The sequence below is a fragment of the Canis aureus genome, chromosome 22 (assembly GCF_053574225.1).
Source record: "Canis aureus isolate CA01 chromosome 22, VMU_Caureus_v.1.0, whole genome shotgun sequence".
In the NCBI taxonomy this organism is placed as follows: Eukaryota; Metazoa; Chordata; class Mammalia; order Carnivora; family Canidae; genus Canis; species Canis aureus.
This window is the reverse complement of record NC_135632.1, coordinates 24,086,569-24,108,038: the sequence shown is the minus strand read 5'-3', so window position 1 is coordinate 24,108,038 and position 21,470 is coordinate 24,086,569. Positions and strand designations below refer to the sequence as shown.

Here is a 21,470-nt window from a genome sequence, read left to right as displayed (position 1 = left end):
GTATTTTTGTTAGTCTTAAATGAAAAGGGCATATAACCAAAAAATCAAATTTTATTTATTTTTAAATTTTATTTATTTTTAAAAAGTTTTTATTTATTTATTCATGAGAGACACAGAGAGAGAGATAGAGGGAGAGACACAGGCAGAGGGAGAAGCAGGCTCCATGCAGGGAGCCTGACGTGGGACTCGATCCTGGGCTGAAGGCGGCGCTAAACTGCTGAGCCACCAGGGCTGCCCAACATCAAGTTTTATTAAAGAAATAAACTTACATTTAACAAGTACCACTATCATTGAGAAATTAAGGACAAGATGATATTTAGCAAAAACAGTAACAATCAATCCACAAGCTCTATTAATTCTTTATATTCTAAAATATGCTAATTATATCTGTGAATTCATAAACCAAGGAATAGTTCAGATATTGATATGATCTAAAATGTTGGGCTTTATTTTTGGAAAACATTATTGGATTCCTCAAAGCTTCTGACTCATTCTACGGCTTTCATTCAGGGAGAAATAAAAAAAATTACATGTAATTATACACACAGAGTAAAATAACGCATAATCATTTTGGCAATAAGAAACGAATAATTTGGTTTAAATAAGTACACAGCTGCTAGGAATAGCTAAGTACAGAAAAACATCTATTTTAATCTCTCCCATTAAAATTGTACCAAGAAATTTTTCAGTAAGTTGCTGAGAAGAAATAAACTCGTTTAATTTTTTTTTTCCAATTCACTAATCTTGGGTTGAACTGTAGCTTAAGAAAGTCATTTTCTTACCAAATTAAACTGTCTCAGAACTTAGAACTCAAGATAAAATCCAAGCAAATAAATAACAAAACCAACAACAGCAAAATTTTGTGCTAATTTGATAAATGTGAAAATTTGGTCATAAGTGATCTAATTAGCAAATTCTCAGTTGCTTTTACATTTTGATAGATCTATCATCCCCAAGGAACATTCCAGACAAAAGCACTGCTTACATATTCTAACTGTAAATGCTATAGTACTATATATTCATTGATTTGAAACATAAATGATGACATTTGGTGGCTCTAAAGCTGAGGGCCAAGAACTTGCATCTCATCCTTAACAAATGTGTGAGACTCCATAGTATGTATTTCTGTGCACTTAATCTAACCTTTGGCTTCATTATTTCCCTCCCTTCACCAAAACTCCTTTAATATCCAGCTCATTCTTTTTATATTTCTGTACTGGCAAACCAGTTCAAGTCCTTTGAGGAAAGGTGAGGGGTGGGACACACACACACACACACACAAACTAGGAAATCTAGAATAAACTTAGATTATAAATTAGGATATAGGAATGAGCACACATAAATAATAAACCATACACTACACAATGCTGTAAACAGGTTCTTTCTTTAGGCTCTCTTAATACATTTAGTGAATCCAAACAACGACATAAACACTTAGAGTGATTAAACAGGCTGGTCATCCCTAAGACTATCTTTACTAACTGGAGAACAAAAAAAAGTTATTGGTAGATCTGTAACCTGCAGAGTGCGTGTGTGTGCATGTGCGTGTGCACAAAAGCTCTTATGGGATGAGAGAATGTTAAAGAGGCCATCTATTTGGGCCTCAATCCCCATGGGCAAGGGGGCTCTTTCACTTGCTATGGAATCAGCTGGAAGAATAGAAAAAGTAGAGTGAATATTTTCAAAAAGTGTACCACACTTCTGACGTTTAAAACACAAGCCCACAAAACACTCCCCAGACCCATTCCTTAATGTTTGGGATAGACATTTGTGTAAGGTTACAAAAGACACTTATTTGGACACATTATATTTTAGAGATTTTTTTTTCAAGATGAGTTTTTTAAATCAAAATATGTTTCTTGCAAATACATTCATTAGTGTGTTAATAATTCAAAAATTCAAAGTGGACTAGATATTCTTTGATGCTAGTTTCTTGAAATATACTTGGGACTCTTCTTTTGGAACTGCCTTTGGTATACCTTCTCAATGTCTTCAGTAATGGTAAGCCATGATACTTTCAGAGAGTCGAGTTTTGGGAGGCAGTTTTTTGTTGAAGTAGGTGGAAGAGTACCAAATGTTGTTGACTCTAAAATGTTTATAACAACCAGTGAGAATATCACTGTACGTACAGTTTTTCAAGACAGTTGACCTGTTCATCTATAATAGCATCCAAGAAAATGCTGAGGTGTACCTGAGAAGTCATAGCAGCAGTAAGGTTCAGCTGGAAAGCCAGTCTAGAATTGTATATGCAGTAAAATGGGGAGAAAAGGGAGATTTGATAATATTTTGTCAAAATTTAAAAGTTAATCTGCTATACGATATAATTTTATTATGGAAAATAAACATTTCCCTCTTTTCTCTTTTATTAGGTTGTAGTATTAGTAAACATGTATTAAACCTGGAATGTGGAGGGATACATTTAATTATTCAAAAGCCAAAATGTTTTACGAAGTAGAATGATAACCTGCCAGCCTCAGCAACCCGTCATTGTGTATATGACTAGGCCACTTGGAGACTAGGAACCTATTTAAATCTAAAAATATGCGAAGTAAAAAAAACAACAAAGAAAAAAAACAAAAAACCTGCAAAAATTAATAAGATGTATTTTTTAAGAAAAATGAGAATAATCCAGTCAAAAAGTTAACTGCAGAAAGGGAATTTTAATTACTGTAAGATTAAAGTAAGTATATACTTTATGCTAGTAATGGAACCTATTTTAAGAAATGAAAAGAATAAAGACCCAATCTGAAAAATCTGAGATTTAAATTTCAACCTATTTTTGTTGTTACTGTTGGAAAATTAATAAAGAATACATTTCTGGGAACAGCTAGTATCACTTCTACTATAAATTTATTTTCAGAACGGAAGACTCAAAATTCAAAAGTGATTTCTCATGTTGAATTATGTTGGCCTCAATCCCAGGAAGAATATTTATTTTCTATTTTATTTGATAGAAGTAAGACTGTGAGAGTGTAAGAGGTTTTTTTCATATTTATCCTATACATTTGTTTCCTTCTTTTACTTGTTTTTGAACATTAAAATGAACATGTATACTTTTAAGAAAGACACTAAAAAGTATAATCAGAGCAATGCTAACAACAATAAGGAATCCCTCCTTAAAATGTCTACCTTCTACCACCTTTTTAAAAAATTTAATTTTTTAGTAATCTCTATACCCAATGTGGAGCTTGAACTCATGACCCCCAAATCAAGAGTCATGTGCCCTTCCAACTGAGACGGCCAGGGCCCCTTTATCACCTACCTTGTTGATTCTCTCACTGAATTTCCATTTCATGTATTTCTAGTGCCTGTGTCAAACTATTTTTAAAAAAATTAAAAGTTCTTTTTTGGAAAAATATTGATATTTTGGCAATAGTTATCCCATTATCCTTTTTGTATTTCGAAAGAGCCTCTATTTATTGATCCTATCCTTTTTGTAGGTTCGTGATTTTATAAACATCGGTTTTGGCTATTTTGTACAATTTTTTCAGTCAGGTGCTACTGAAAAATGGAAAAAAAAATTTAATTTAGCAGAGAATATAGAAAAACAGCCACTTATTTTCAAGCCACATTTATGGGTGAAAAAAGAATTTATGGCACACATTCATGTATCCAAACAATGGAAAATAAAGACAGTTTACATACATACCTTTACTAAGCAATTTCTATGTCCTGGTACAGAGCCATTTACATAGATTATATTGTTTTTTGTGTTTATTCTCCATACCTAAAGTAAGAAATGAAATCAAATTTTAAGGGTTAAAAACTTGAGAATAAACTTGAATTAAAACAAACAGTATGTTACTAAAAGCTGGGGCTATAAGTAGCCTATGAAGTAATCATCATATTAACCTTCAAAATGCTGAATGAGAATAGTAGGAAAAATTCATATCGTGTGGATGGCTTATAATATAAGATTATAACAGGTATGTCTTATGGAAGTGCTGGCATACTCTCATTTTTAAAGATTTATTTATTTTAGAGAGAGAGAGCATGAATGGGAGGGGCAGAGGAAGAGCAAGAGAGGCTCTCAAGCAGACTCCCCGTTTAGCACAGAGCTGGATGGACTTGGGGCTCGATCCCACAACCCTGACATGATGACTTGAGCTGAAACCAAGAGTCAGATGCTTAACTGACTGTGCCACCAAGGCACCCCACAAACTCTCACTTTAAATATAAATGTGAGTGTAGAATAACCAAGACTGCTTGGATGTCTCAATGGACTCTGTTGGCACCATTAAAAAGTGGAAATTCAATTTTATTTTATTTTTATTTAATACTAGCTTGCTCCAACTAGAAACTGAAGAAGCCACAACCTCTCTGGGTCTGATTTTCAAAATAAGTGTGCTGAGCAGACGGCCCTCATGTGGGTGGCCTTTTATGTGAAGGAAAAAGCTTATACAAATGGGGGAGAATGGTCAAGAAATGGTAGTGAAAGAACAAATCATGTGGGGTGAAAATCAAGTCTGACTCTCATAGCTAAATGTTAAATACTACAGAAATTGAAATATCTCATACATATGCATGTGCAAATACACATGTGAAGAAAATACACACAAACAGATAAGACTGGGTGATCTCCCATAGACGTAAAAGTAATAGAAGGGAAAAAAAATCTTAGATTTAATTACATAAAATTTAAAAAGCTCTGCTGGTCAAAATTTAAAATAAAATGTATCTAGAATAGAGGCTGGAAGAACATGCACCAAAATGCTAAGTGTTTATTATTGAGAGGAGCTATTTTCTTCTTTGTACTTTCTATACTTTGAAACATAAACATATCCATATACAAATGTTATTTGTCAAATTCCTCACATTAGTGAGGACTGAATTTAACTCCTCCCCCCCTTAAAATATATGTAATTATTTTATAATGATGGATACACACCATAGTCCCTTCTTTAGTACTATCTTTTCCCTCCTGTTTTGATGGTCCCCTCTTTTCTCCTCCACATTCACTTCTATCCACCCACACATTCCACATATAATCCAAAATACTCTGGCATGTAATTCCACTTTTCTCTGTGCTTATATAATGGCACATATAAGCAGGGAGCTTTTGTTCATTCTTTTATAAAAGGAGAGTATTATACATCATGCTCTAGAACTTTTTTCATGCACCCTCTTCTTGTGGAAATCTTCCAGATCAAACAGTAGGTAGGTGCCTTTTTCTTTTCAATGACTACACATTCCATAGCTTGGGCGTTAAAATGAACACACTACCATCGTTATGGCTACAACACACACACATACATTTCAGGTACTGGAACGATTCTCTGCAGACACAAATGCAGTACATCCTCTGGTTCCTTCACATTCAAGTATTAATTTGACTATTCCTAAAAAAGAGCCACTTCAGAAACTTACTTTCAGTCCATACTCTGTCCTATCTTTGTTTCCCATTTGTCCAGGCATTTTAGTTCCAGGCCAGACTCTAGCAACATCCTACATAAGAAAACCAAAATCAGCACTTTTAAGTACTCTCAATTTCCAATAGCACTGATCAAAGCAAAATACAACGTGAGATAGGAGTTATTAAAATGTTTTACTTTTTCCTCATTCTGCTCTGGCCCAAGGAACTACATATGGATTTAGATACAATTATCCCAGAGGATCTCCCTTCTAAATTAGATCAGAGCAACAAAGTAAATACAGACTACAAAACAGATGTAGGAGAAAAACTCAGTAACAACAGAGTAGCAACTGCACTAATACTGGTTGAGAAGTAGAAAAGAAAAATTTTAGGACATAAACACACATCGTAGTATCACCACTCAAAGAACAAACTTGACTGCCTGGTCTGTTTTCATGAATCTTCTGTATTAATTCACTTAATGGACTCCATCTAAATTCCTGCTGCTGTTACTTTCCTTCTCCAGAATGATTAAAGGACAGAGTTAGTTACTAGAATACTGGGTTTGTTTGTCCAGCCCTGGTTGTCTCTGATTCACATAAATCAAACAGCTTCTCATAGTTTCTCTGATTTTGGCTTTGATAATGGATAATACTACATCTAAAGAAGCATATTTGAATTACATCTAAAATGGGAAAGCTTCTCATGACATATGAATTCCTGGAACACAAACACTTCTGTATCACTACTCTGACATTAACAGGCAAAACTCCCAGTGGAAGTAGCTCACCATAGCATTAGAGTTGGTAACCAAGTCAGATTAAAAGACAATTCTGCATGTCATAGACTAAATATCACTCTAATTTATTCTACTAACATAGTCTGTGATAGGCACACCTGGCTTAACATTACATTACTAAAAAAGGACTCTGCCCACCCCAATTAAATTTATATTCTCATTTAAAGTACACCCTCTTAGGATTATAAAAGTATTGACTAATACTTAATGACAGTATTTACAAACACAGAACGGTGCATTTCATGACCATAAACTGGAGTTATAACAACAGGTTCTTCTATATGCCTAATTTTTTAAAAAAAGATTTTATTTATTTATTCATGAGAGACACAGAGAGAGGCAGAGACATAAATAAAAGGGAGAAGTAGGCTCCTCGCAGGGAGCCTGATGCGGGACTTGATCCCCAGAGCAGGATCATGCCCTGAGCTGAAGGCATGATCACCTGAGCTGAAGGCATGATCACCTCAATCCCCAGAGCGGGATCATGCCCTGAGCTGAAGGCATGATCACCTGCTCACCTGCTGAGCCATCCAGGCATCCTTATATGCCTAATTTTTAAGAGAGTTTTATTGAGGTATAATTCACATACATATCTTATTCTTTTTAAAGTATACAATTTAAAGATCTTAGCATATACAAGGATTTGTGTATGACCACAATCTTAGAACGTATCTTTCCATCTAAAACAGAAATTCCAAATCCAGCTCCCCCAGCTCTATGCAACCACTAATCTACTTAACATCTTCACAGATTTGCCGAGGATGGACATTTCATGTAAACGGAAATCATACAATATGTAGTCTGTGACTGACTTCTGCCACTTAGCATGTTTTCAAGGTTTGTCCATGTTGCATGTATCAGTACCTCATTCTACTTTATTGCTAAATAATATTGCATTAATTTGCCACATTTTAATTATCTAATCAGCCAATTCATGAACATTTGGGTCATTTCTATGTTTTGGCTCTTATAAATAATGCTGCTGTGCATGCACAAGTGTTTTGTTCATGTTTTCATTTCTTCTGGGCATACACTTAGGAGTGAATTGCTGGGTCCCATGGTGACTTTACACTTAACATTTCTGGCAACTGACAAACTTTCGCAAGGCAGCTGTTAATCATTTCCACATTCCCATAAACAACGTATGAGGGTTCCAATTTTTCCACATCCCTGCTAACATTTGTTATTATCCATCTATCTTTTAAATTATAGTCATCTCAGTGTGTGTGAAGTGCTACCTTATTGTGGTTTTGATCTGCGTTTCCCGAATGGCTAAAGGTGTTAAGCATTTATTCATATGGTAACTGGCCATTTATATATCTTCTATGGAAAAATATTTAAGTTCTTTGGATTGAATTGGATTATCTTTTTATTTTTTAAGATTTATTTATTTTTGAGAGAGAGAAAATCTCAAGCAGACTCCATGCTGAGCATGGAAGCCAACATAGAGCTCAATCTCAGAACCCTGAGATCATGACCTGAGCCAAAATCAAGAGTCAGACACTTAACCAACTGAACTACCTAGGCGCCCCAATGTGGGTTATCTTTTCATATTCTAGATTACCAACTTTAGCAGATTTATGATTTGCAAATATTTTCTTCCATTCTGTGAGCTGTCTTTTCATTTCCTTGACTGTATTGTTTGCAATAGTTTAAATTTTGATGAAGTCTAAGTTTTCTGTATTTTCTTTGTTACTTGTATTTTTGGTGTCCTATTTAAGGCTTCACTTAAGGTCATGAAGAGTTACTCCTACGTTTTCTTAAGAGACTTTTATAGTTAGCTCTTAAATTTGTGTCTATGATCTACCTAATTTTTATAACAACTTATTTTCATATAATTTATAACTGTGTAATTTCACATTTGTAAAAAAAAGTTATAAAAATAATACAAAAAACTCTCATACTCTTGACCCAAATTCACCAGGTGTTCACGTTATCCCATTTGTTCTACCATTCACTCTATCTCTATATATGCACATGTTCTTCTGTACTATCTAAAATTTGATGGTAGGCATGATGCTCCTTTACCTGCAAGTATTTCAGTGTACTTCTTAAGAACAAGAATATTCTCTTATATTACCACAGTACAATTATGAAACTCAAAAAATTTCCTATCTAATCTGTAGTTCACATTCTAAATTTTGCGCCAATAATCCCACCCCCGCCACCAAATCCAGGATCCACTTCAGAATTCTACACTATAATTAGCTGTCATGCCTCTTTTGTTTCCTCAAATCTGGAGCAACTCCTCGGCCTTTGTCCTTCACAATCTTGTCATTTTTGAAGCCAATTATTTTGTAGCCAATTATTTTGTAGATTATCACTCACTTTGGGTCTAATGCTTTCCCACAATCGGATTCAGGCGATGCATTTTTAGCAGGAATCACCACAGAAGTGATGATGTGTTCTTTTCTGTTCTTTTTGTGTTCACTAGGTTAACCCACTCTACAGGTATTATCTTTACCTTTATAATTAATCCAGGAGTTGTTTTGGGACTCTGTATGTAACTTGTCTTCATCCAGTTTTCACCACTTGTTTCAGGATCCACTGAATTCTTGGCTCAATCAGTTATTCCTTTGATGGTTGTCAATAGTGAAATTCTAACTCCATCATTCCTTCTACATTTATTAGTTAAGATTATACTGCAAAGAGTAGTCCCCTTTCTCCCATTGTTAAACTAAACATTCGCTTTATCCATCTGTATCTGAGTGAGATCATCAATTCTAATTTTATTCCATGAATTGTCATTTTTTTACATTTTTCAAATCAAATTGTTCCAAGTTTTACAAGTGGGAGCTCATTTTAACTAGCTGCTATGTCCTTTTCATGTGCTATCATTTTTAAAGCACTTTCTTTCTTCCTTATTTTAATTTCTAAAGGAATCTTTTTTTTATTGAGGTCTGATTGACATGTAGCATTTTATTAGGGTGTACAAAGTAATGATTTGATATTTGTATATACTGTGAAATGGTCACAATAACTCTAGTTAACATTCATTACCATATGTATTTACAAAAAACTTTTTGCCTTGTGATGAGAACTTTTAAGATCTATTCTCTTAGCAACATTCAAATATGTACTATAGCATTATTAACTATAGTCACCATGCTGTAAATTACATTCCTTGCTTTCTTGAACTAGCTATTTCGGGTTCATCTTGTACTCTTCCTGCCCCATGGATGAAATTCTCCACTTTTCCAAAGGGCCCAAAGTTCCTTTCAGTGGGTCAATGATATTTAGAAACCAAGATCTAGGTAGGCTCTAGGTGTGGCTTGCTGCTATAGATTATCTTTGCTTTTAGGTTCTTTCAGCAGAGAGAGCTAAGGAATAAATATATACACACATATCTATATCTATTTCTCTGTCTTTAAATACATGCATATAATAAACGTATACTGACACCTGCAATCTGAATTCAACACTACAGGGTTTATTCTAATATCCCTCCTTTTCATACCTGAATATCCTTTTCTAGTAGTGAGAAACTTGCTCCCATTATCAATATATTTACTTATCCACTCAATCCTACAACTTACAGAAAATTATTTCAGAATACAAAAGTCCTTCTCCATTTTCAATGCTCTTATTGTTTCCCCATTTCTTCTCTAACTACTTTTCCCTTGCACCATGGTACTGTCCTTGACAATCTTTCCCAACTGTCTGTGTTAAGGCAAAAATGAACCTGTAAAGGAACTGGTGGGCAGATGGAAGGGCATTCTAATCCCCAATTTCTTGCAGCTGAGGGAGACAAAGATGGAAATGAGAAAGTAGGGAGGAAAATACTGAGAATAACTCCTAAACTTACAGTATAGGGGTTATTACTAAATGACTCAAGTCTGGCTCTGGAAAGTAAGTGAGGCCAGGACCCATAAAAATGTGATAAGTAGTGTGATCTACCTGCAGTCAGATTAAAATTATGTGACCTGACCCCAACGACAGACTAAAGCAATCTATATGTAGAAGCTGAATATTTAGTATTAAAAAGGGAACCACTAAGTTATACTTACACCAGTCGAAATAGCTCCAGGTCTCCTGTGGGTTTTTGTTTGACCATGAGTAGCAGGCTGGCCTTTAAATCCCCATCTTTTCATGACACCTTGAAAACCTTTACCAATACTGAACAAGATAAACATTAGAATTTACATAATAAACAGAACACAGAATATTCCCAATTGTGCATTTTCTTAATAGTACGTTAGAGTTTTAACAACGCTACTTACCTAAATACCTAGGAAAAGCTATGCAAGAAAAATTGCAAATGAACATTCCTTTATCTATGTCCTAGTCTGCACCCCTTCCTGGAGCCTCATGCCATATAAAATGATTAATTCAAGATAGTAAGACAAGAGCAAGTTAAGCAAAGCAAGTTCTATCTGAGCAGGAAGTTTTATCATCCTAATCCTGTGAAACAACACCGTAAAAGTGGTGAATTTTTAGAAATTCCCAAGTACTTATAAGCTATGGGGCAGGCAATCATTAAGATCCCCATCTCCTGGTATTCATGCCCTTGTGCCATTACCTCCCCTGGAGTCCGGGTGGACCTAGGAACTCATGCCTAAGGAATAAACTATGGCAAAATGATAAGATGTCACTTCTGACATTAGGTTATAAAAAAACCTATGGCTTCCAGCTTGGCACACTCTTCCTTTGAGGCTCTGAAGGAAGTCAATGGCCATTCCTATTGAGTGGAACATGGCACTCTATAGGAATGTCATATGGCAAAGATGTCTCCAGCCAACAGCTGTGGTCCTGAAGCTTGCCAAAGACCACGTTAGTGAGCTTGGAGGCAGTACTCCCCTAGTTGAACTGAGATGACTGGAGCCTTGACTGATGGCCTGACGGCAGTCCTGCGATAGCTACAAGCACTCGGTTGAGTTGTACTGGGATTCCTGACCGTGGACACTGTGAGGTAATAAATGTTTATTGTTTTAAGCTGTTATGTTTTGGAGTAATGTGTTAGGTGGCAATAGATAATATAACAATAAATAAAACAATAATAATGCCATAATGCTGGACAAGTTTTATAAGACATCAGAAACATTTTAGTCTCAAGGTTTGAATAGGAAGCTCACAGAAAAATGGAATCAGAGATTAGCAAATTTTTTAAAATCTAGTATTTCAAATTTAAATGAAACCACTCTATTTTCAAATTCCACTAACTGGAGAAACATTCTGTGTACAGGTAGAAAATGGAAAATACTAAGGTTCGAGCATTAATAAAGTTTATCTCTGTCAAATATATCAGTACAAAGATACAATAAAAGGGCTAGAATGAATTGCACAACTGTACTGGACATATTTTTATACTCTTAAGGTAACACCTTAAGATAAAAACAGTATGAACTACATTTAGAACCTAACAGCAGAATTATCAAGTCACACACCAAAAGTTACTTGTATATGAGTAATTTAAATGTAACATACACCATTTTCTTCACATTAATCAACTGAACACGTCACTTATGGTATGCACATAATTATGCTTTGACTCAAAAACTCAAAATAATGCGTATTCCTGGTCAAAGAGCTAAAACAGTAATTTAACATATATTAAATGAAAAACCCACTATAAATTTTGCAAGGAGATTAACATCTAAGAACAGAAACTATGATAATCAAATATTTTACTGAAATTTTGCTTCAAAAACTTAAATATTTCTAGTTAACGCTGAATTTTAGAACACATTTGAAAAATAAAAAGCATGGCAATTTAAAAATAAGAAATAACTACAAAGTTATTTGAGTCTATGGATATTGTCTGGCAAATAACTTTTAAAGATAAAAAGAGAGGGGACTGGCAACACTAATCTAAACTGAACATGTCTTAAAAATACCACATTCTAACACTGGCCATTCTTAGTAGAAAGTGTACTAGCACCTTCTGAGTCCTAAAATTGATTCATCACTTATTTAAAAAGAAAGCGCTAATGTGTGCACCAATAAAACAAATGCCAGGTAAATTACAGAAGATAATTTAGCTCATTTTAAGAGTAAATGCTTATAAGATAAAAGTGGTATCCTGAAAGTGCTAATTATCTGTCAGCTAATTACAGACTGTTTTTCAATCTAGCTCTAGAATGCACCATGTTGTTATATTGTGTACAACGGGAACCTCTTCAATAAATAACCTTTAAACAAAAGGATAAATGCAAATGACATGACAAATTATTGGCTTAATTCAGATTATGGAGAATAGAGAGTGCACCTGTTGATCTACGGGTGGTTCAGGTATCTATTCTACTGTTCCTCTCCATTGTCACCCAACATGAGAACAAAAACAAAAGCTAAGAAGTGAACTGATCTATACTTAGCATAGCCAGGCACATTTTAAATATAAGGTTTTCACAGGTCACATAAAAGAAAACCTTTATTTTACTAAAAATGATACACAGCACATAATACACATACTTTATCTCCCTTACCCCTTTTCTGTTGCTGATTTTAGTTAGCAGGAAAAAAATCAAATAAAGGAAAATTCAAGTCATAAAGGACACAATGTGAGAAGTTCCACATTTAGTGAGACAAAACAGAAAATTAGGAAAACATAAAAATATATTTTATTTAGAGCATTTATACTTGATACAAAACCAACAATTCATTTAAAAACTCAGAGATTCTATTTAAATTTAGGAGACTCTACTGCTCTTGTTTCTCAGTCCATTATTCCCTTAGTGTACTTTAAGCTTATGAAGGGCAGGGGATTATTATTTAATCCAACCTAGAAAAGTCCGTGTTATTTTGTTACTGGCTATAGTTGTGTCTTCGGGAGATACCTAATTATTTTCTTTTATTTCGTTCTTTGGTTTCCAAATGTTATGTAATGGGTATGCTTTTTATAAAGTTTAAGAAGATGGTATTAAGGGTGGGAGGAGGTTTAACGGTATCACAGTCATAGGTATCTTACGGAAGAAAATGCATAATTTAATGTTACCAACTGAATTCTAGAAATCTTTCGAGATTACTGCTTGTGAATTTCATTCCCTTACTATACTGCATCAAAAGCACAAATGTATACCAGCAAACATATAGGTTTTAATACAAACTCATCATGTATTTCCCCATTTTGCAGGAGTCCCCTTGACTGCACGATTCTAGATATATTTGTATAGGGGATAAAACAAAATGTCCAAAGATGAGGAGTGCTCTCAATTCCATTCATTCTGAGTCCTTGGAATAACTTGCCCCCAAATTCTCATCATTGAGGCTTTCCCTCAACATGGGCTTCTATCTCTCTCCTTGGTAACCCTCTTTCTCCATTTTGGGAAACAAATTATGCTCCCTTAATTCCGAAATCCAAAGCCTTTTACTAAAATAATTTTTTATTATGGAAATTTAAAAAATACTCAAAAGCAGAGACCTAGTACAATGAATCCCTATGTATCCCACCACCTAAGGTCAAAACATTATCAACTGAAGGCCTATTCTGTTATATCTATTCTCCTCTTCTGCAACTCCAAAGGATTATTTTTAAACAAATTCCAGATATCATACTATTTCATCCCTAAATATTTTAACATGGCTCTCTTTTAAGGATCCTTTTTAAGAACAAAACCGCAATGTCATTATCGTAATCTAAAAAAGTTAGTAATTCTTTAATATTAAATACCTAGTCAGTATGCAAATTTCTAAGGCTTTTAAAAAAAATAGAATAGTCCTCTATCGTTCCTGTTTACCACCCTCCCTCCCACTACTCCCAATAATCATTTCCTCCCTATTTTCCTGCTTCTCTAATGCTCCTTGACATATTGCTTTCCCTTTGCTGCTACTTGAAAAGATGGTCTTAGAGACCTGTTGCTGACCCTCTTTTGGAGAGTTTATATCAGGGGTTGGCAAACTATGGCCTCTAGTGGCCACCTGTTTTATGTAAATAAAGTTTTACTGAAACACAGCCATGCACTTTTATTTACTTATTGCCTATGGTCGGTCCTATGGAGTTATAATGGTAGGGCTGAGTAGTTGCAACAGAGAACATAATGCTTGTAATTCTCAAATGTTTATTATCTGGCCCTTTGAGAAAAAGTCTGCTGACTCTTGAGCCTATTACTAATAAGCTGGAGTTCCACAAACCTGGCCCTCTGGCAAGAATTCTGCTACTATTCCATTCCACAGATGTACTGATTATATCCAACCAGAAGTATCCCAGCCATTCAATTATAATGTTCAGAAACTGAACGTCTCTCTTTAAGCTATCCTCCTTCATAGCCACAAGACTGACATTCCTAACAATTTTTTCACACAAGCTGTGCCTTGCTTTAAAAAGCAAAACAGGAACAACAAAAAGAAGCAAACAAACTAAACCATAACCTTAAGTGGTTCTCAGTAACTTCATTTGCTGGGGCATATAAAGGCCTTTTATAACTGGATCCAGTCTACCTTTCAAACACTGCTCATCACAAGTCCTTGTCACAGCAGATTATTCCGTGAATCCCTAAGTATGCCACTCTCTTTCTTGTCTTTGCTCATTCTGTTCCCGCCTCACACCCCCATCTCATTGCACTGTTTCTCTACTTACCATGAAAAAAGAACTAGAAGTATTTGTTATCAAGTGTCACATCAGCTACAAAATACTTCATTTTCTTTAATAAAAAAGAGTAAGAATCCATACTGCAAGTAGAGATTTTTGTATCAGAACCATTTCTAAATTGAGCTTTAATGTTCTCTCTTTAGCTGATTTATTAAAGCTGTAAAAAGTTCAAGTCACTTGTACATAATGTCTCAGAAAACCAGTAACTGAGTACTGAATGGAAGAGAGGACTCCTGACTTCTCTAGGGATGCCCCAAGATCAGGCTGTATTTTTAAGGAGGTGAGGATGGGAAGATGAAGAAATCGTTGGTTTAGAATCAGCTTCTCTATGGTTAAATGTTATGTATGAATACAGGGAAATGGAGACTCACATCAGGTTCTGGCTAAAATCACGACTGGGCTACTTCTTTATGAAGTTGAACCACTGAGAACAGATTAAGTAAGATGGTATCTTTACTTGTGAAAAAGCAATGTGAAATATAAAGGGATAATGTACAAATCAACAATCAAAAGAATTTCTTTTAGGATATAATTTAACATTACTTTGCTATGTTTTAGAGTCAAACCCCAAAAAGGTTTTTTTTTTTTTCCAAAAAGGTTTTAATTAAAAAAACTTTTTTCTAGTAAACAAAAAAGAAAATTTTTACTAAAATAAATTACATGCACATAAAAGGTCCTATTAGCTAATTCACTACCTCCATCAGGATAAGCTTTTAATTTATGATAAATTAATAAGGCACAAATGTTTTAATCTTTAATTATAGCTTCTCATTTCAACAAACTCATGCAGATAGATGTTATCTACCTACGTTCATCTCCACACATTCCAGGGATAAAGCATCTCTCTGAAGACTCCTATAAACTCTGGGAGTCAATTCCTACCCAATTCAGTGCTGTCTAGATCTATTTACATCTAGTGATGTACAGCTCCTGAGCCCATAAATAAGGCATGGTGGAATTTTTCAGTTGCTTTATGTTATATCACATTTAGTTAAAAGCTGGCATGGAATAGCTGTGTGGCTGTTACTCTCTAGAATGAGTTTGTGACAGCATGACCTGAAATGTAGAATGTATCCTGTTTCTGTCTAAAAACCATAAACCTCCTATCAATATCTGGGAACATTTTTATCAACAAATGACTGCTAAGAGTGTACTGCTTATAGCTTCCTGATTTCAAATCTAGCTTATTCAACAGTATAAAGAACCAGATGAACAGGATTCCTTTGAGTCCTCTTATGAAAGGGAGCATTTCCTGGCTGTCCTAATAAATAAACCCAGAAAACCACATTTGCTGTCCTAAGTTAAATGGGCATTTCTCAAAACAGAATGTCAAATAACTATATAATTTTACAATATCAAGGAAGAATGTAATAGTTTTCTGCAGGTCTTTAGCCACTTTCTTCAACAGACCAGGAAACCATTTTCTATATATTGTTGAAACTACTATTATGCCTTAGTTCTTCATTAATATAGATAAGAGTGAGCTATGTCATTTCGAAAACTGAGGGATTATTTTTTGTAAATAAATTTTTGGAACAAAAGGAATCTTAGAAACAACACAGTCCCATGCCCTTATAGTAAAGAAAATGAAATCTACACTCAGACAAGTTAAGCCCAAGGACAAATCCCTGGTAAATGGAAGCATCTGGTCATGCTCTCAACCCAGGTCATACTGCCTTTTGGGAAACAGAGGAGAGCAAAAATACAAACATATCCAGCACATCAGAGTAGCAAGAGCTTCATTACTCTGTAAATTCTATATTTAGCAGTAGTATGTAATCTTAAAATTACCCAGAGTGCTTTGCAAAGCTACAACTTTCCTAGACAAGTCAGTCTTAAGAAGGCAATAATTAGATGTATTAGAAAATGCCACAATACAATTCCTAATGACTTCACATTTTTTTCATTTTAAAACATATTTCCTTTTGAAAAAAAGATTTTTCTTTTTAAAATCTGAAACAAGTTGAAAAGTAGTAATATCAACAATAGTGATAGTAGCCAATACTCCTACTAAACATTTAATACATGCCAGGCCTTGAGCTAATAGCTTTCTGTGCATTATCTCATGTTAAAGATGAGCCAACAGAGAGGCTGAGAAAGCTATCTAGGTCACATAGTTACTGAGAAGCAAAGCTTATGCTTTTGGCAATTTCCTAGATTGTCTCATTAGGTCTTAATTTTGCTGGTTTTGAGTTAAAAAATGCTATTTCATAGAGGTAAAGTGAGGCAATCATAGATGACTACTAGATAAATTTTTAAAGCAACAAAATATAACTCTAAAACATCACCCTCACAACTCTTTATCTTGAAATATTCACTGACTAATTTAAGAGGGATTAGTCTTTAAAGAGATTATTCCTTCTAAAGTTTAATCACTCATTTTGAAAACTATTTCACTACTACGCTTAAAAATATACTGCTTTGAATAATAGTAAATAAAGTAACTTACTAAAAATGAGCTAAAATTGAAAATGTACATGGCCAAACAGCAGTTGTATACTGATGGGTAACACATGCCTTGTTTTCCCCTCCTAGAGTTCAGAGCACCCTCTAGAAAGAACAATGGGCTAGTGGAGAAAATTTCTGACAGAATGCAGGACTGGGCACAGAGCCCAAAAGTCTTTGCTCTTTTAAGAATCCATCTGTCATTTTAATCACCTTAAGACTGATGGGCAACCATATTTCTGTACATAATGTGATATTTTAAAGAAAGAACCCAAATTAACCAAATCTCAGTAAATGTCCAAAGGTACTCTACAGTCCTGTAATCTCCCCTACTCCTTTATTTCTACTACCAGGGATAACATCATCAAGGTAAGTGCCATTTTTTTCTATTTTGACACCAAAGGGCAATACGAATTGAAAGACTACTGACAACTTTAAAGTCCTAAGATTATGTCTGAAAATATATGGGTTGTTCTAATTAATTAGCCTAGACTTGTAGACAAGGTTGTTAGATTATCCAGAAAGAAAATTATCTTGTAAGTAGCTGAATAAAGTGTTCCTGACTTCAATCTAGGCTTCAGAATTTCAGTAAATAAGGGTATAAATAAATTACAGACAACCAGAAAAAAAACCTCTAACTTCAGTTATGCCACTGTCATGAAGTCAAAGCTTAATAAAACACTTGGCAGGAAAGTACACCATGCCCACTGTTATGGAGGTATTACCACTGTTGGGGTCCTTCAAGTCCTTTCAGACAAAGACCTAACCAATTTCCCTTAATAATGCAAAATACATTTTACAGTTTTCTTTTATTGTTTGTTTCATTCTTTGCTGGTTTCTTTCCTTTAAAAAAAAAAGCCCACAAAATATAAAAAGCACCATTAGGATTCACCAGAAAACAATGGGCTATGCTGAAGACAGAATCAACAGTCATACTGTATCTCACCCACTATTTATATATTATCCATAGCTGTTTCTTCCTTAAAACTGAGAGTGAAAGAAAAGGGAGAATGTTAGGCCCCAAAACATCATCTCTTAGAAGTTACAGTCGATTATAACCACCATTACAGAACAAGAATAGAAACTTTAAAAGGGTGCCAGGGCAGGGTGCAAGGAACACATTATGACGCACGCTAGTCTTAAAATTGTATTTAGAGTGAATTATACAAAACCATCAGGTTTCAAAGACCGGGCTTTCATAGCTGTTAAGAGCATAACACAACTAAAAAATTATCCTGCTAGAATAGTTTTATATATTAGATGTAAAAATCTTTCCATTAATCTAAATTGAAATTTAGATTCTCAAACCCACTGGACAAAAAACTATTTCTGGTATAAAAGTAAAAATTAAAATGAACTCTGGTAAATATGTATTTACCTCACATTCCAAAGTGACACTGGTAAATACTTTTCTGTATAGAAAATTACACCTAAATTCAGCACAGGTAAATGCAATGTATCTGTCAATGCAAGCAGATTTCCCAATGCAATTAACAGAGAAACATTTAAAAATTTTAAGAAAATCTTAAAGAAGCAGCTGTTGTTGGTCATTGGTCACTTAAAAAAATGCAGATAATTTCATTCTCAAAGTAAATAGATTCTATTAATACTTTATTTTCTTAAATTATATAGTATTTTGTTTTAAATTTTCTTACTTATTCCTAAAATATATTTAGTTGAGAAATTAAATTTGAAGGCATAAGGTAAAAAAGAACTTAAAATACTCAAAATATAAGTGTACATTTAACAATTATATATAATCATTATAGTACGAGAAAAATGAAGATTTTCAATTAGAATCTAATTTGAGATTTTTCTTTTCTAATGGAAAGATGATGATGAAGCCAAATGATTACTAAAGAGACCAATTTTCAGTTTTATGCTAACTAAAATGTGAGTACTAAATAGGCCTACTTTTATTGACACTGTTACTTGAAACTGGATTAAATTTGCTTGCTTTAAAACAGATATTTCAATGTTATAATTTGAGTACAGGTTTCGGGAAAGGAAGGGATTTGGATTCTAAGTTGGGTAAAGGAGTTGGAAGGAAAGCAGTTCCACTGGTGAGCCCTTGACTAGTCTCTAAGCCAGTGGTTTTCAAAGTGTGTTCCCTGGACTAGCATCATCCACATTAGCTGGGCAGTTGTTAGAAATGTAAATTCTCAGGTGTTACCCCTGATCTACTGAGAAAGAAGATTGGGGGGGAGGGGGTTGTTTCAGAAACCTACTCAAGCAAGACAACCACTGCTCCTGCCTGTAAATCCATATCCCTCATCATTTGACCTATCCAGTCACCATATAGTTTTTTCTAGCAGGATTATTGAACAGGAAGATGGGGCTCAGACATTTCAAAACATGTGAAACAGGGGCTGGAGATGGAGGACAAAGTAGTAAATTATTGGCTGTTAGTGAGCCACAGTAAGGGACTGAGAGTACTCGGGAGTCTATTCCCAAAGATGATGGTTCAATTTACAGTCAACAAGGAAAAGAACATTCTCACTGGCTGTGAAGAACTTCAACTCCCCAAAATGGGATGCATCAGGAAAAGGAGACAGAATTTAAAAAGGAAAAAGCAAAAGCAAATGCATGTGTGTGTTCGCTACAACCTGTGGGCAAAGAGAAGAGGCAGCAGCAACTAGGACTATGCAGCTGAGGATCCAATGCTGCCCTGGGAAGGAATTCAAAACAGCTTTCATGAGAAGGAGAGAGTCCTACATATTTACAAACACAAACATCTTGAGGCCTTAATAACATGCTAGCTATAAGAGTCACTGGAAATCTTCATCTTTTAAAAAATCAAAGTCACCTGATCTCAGGTAATACCACATAAAAACATGCGTACCAGAATAAAGCACACCCATGTATGGGGCAACTCTCTCCCTGTTACACGGCAAAAGTCAAACAGAACACTGTACTGCAGTCCACACAATAGTGAGGATTTTCTCAAATGAAGGTCCTTCTTTTTACCAAGTTGAATGGCAACTACTTTAAATCCCAGGGCTAGTTATTTTCCCAGCTCTTATCAGCCACCAGGTCCCAAGGCAGGCACCAGTCTTGTTTTCTAGGTACATGATCTTAAAACTAAAATACTTTCCTTTTCACTTTATAGTCAACAAGAAGGAAGTTTAAGTTAAAAATAACTTTTAAGAAGCCAATGAAACTCAACAGTAGCATATGCAATGAAAGCATTTGCTGAACACATGTATCTAAAAAGCCTGGCTCTAATCCAAGCTAGTCACAAATCCCACCACAAGGGATCTGCAAACAGAGGTCCCTGACTTTGTAGGACTTCTTGGAATATCCCATATAAAATGTAAACTAGGTAATAGAATTCGCACACTATTAACTTTGTGCAAATTAACGGAATTACGGAGGTATTTTATTATATGTAGTTAATTCAGAAATTAAAAAAGTAAAATCATCAGATTCACAATACACACATCTCCCCCCAACTAACCAAACCAAAGCTTTCCAGCTCTAACATTCTGAGTTCATGACAAGGGAAGGCAGAACAGAATTACCAACTGATTTTTTTTACCAAGTAAGTAGGAATGAGCCTGCAACAATCAGGACGCAGGGGAAAACAAGGGAGAAGTCCAGTTTCGCTAAGAGGTGGACCCACTGTACTGTCAATTTATCTGACTCCATTTCTGAAGAGCTAGTCAAAGGTAAAGCCATTTGCAATAGCTCATTTGAAAGCAGGCAATAATGGTGTGGAAATAAAGTATATCTAACTGACCCCATTAAGAAAACTAATGCTGGTGCTCATCTGGTTTCCTTGGATAAAAGCTCTTTGGCTCAGTCACTGTGACTGTAAGACTACCTAGAGCATATGTGGACCACTGTCAGAATGACATAGGCTGCAGACCTTATCGGATGACAAAAAAAGGAGGAAATCGAGGCACACAAAGAAGTAAAATCATCATCTGGGTTGACAGAACAAGAAACAGGAATAGCCAAGAGTTGATATTTGGGAGTTCGGTTTAGACTAGTCATGCAGATTCTATTAACATATACTGAACACTTTCTACATAAACATCTGTAAGGACTCAGTTACTTCATTCTACAGTGAAGTAACCTTAACCAAATTTAAAAAAAACTGCTTTTCTTCCCACTCTGGACATGACTCAAAGCCAGTATTTCTGTTAGTGTTAAAATTAAGTGTTGATTTCTACCAAATTAAACCCTTGTTGGGATATAAAACATTTCTGTTTTTATGAAGTCTCACTTGTCTAGTACTGAGAGACAACACCATCTAGTAGAGGCCTAAGGTGTAATACTACTTCTTCCTGTTTCTGATAGGCTTTTCACACAGTTAACAAAATGTTTTATAGTTACCCTAGGGGAAC

General features: G+C 34.8%; 1 protein-coding gene across 4 annotated transcripts in view; it reads right to left on the bottom strand.

Annotated features, from left to right (window-relative positions):
* MRPL3 (mitochondrial ribosomal protein L3) overlaps positions 1–21,470 on the bottom strand; it is a 39,809-nt gene that overhangs the window by 925 nt on the left and 17,414 nt on the right. The window contains exons 7-10 of one of the 4 annotated variants that reach the window (XM_077865187.1): positions 10,160–10,268; positions 5,368–5,445; positions 3,650–3,727; positions 2,192–2,234 (exon numbers count right to left, since the gene is read on the bottom strand). In XM_077865187.1, the coding sequence (XP_077721313.1) occupies positions 2,192–2,234; positions 3,650–3,727; positions 5,368–5,445; positions 10,160–10,268 (308 nt within the window). The remainder of the gene's footprint in view (positions 1–2,191; positions 2,235–3,649; positions 3,728–5,367; positions 5,446–10,159; positions 10,269–21,470) is intronic. The other 3 variants (XM_077865188.1, XM_077865185.1, XM_077865186.1) reach the window with 3 other exon arrangements.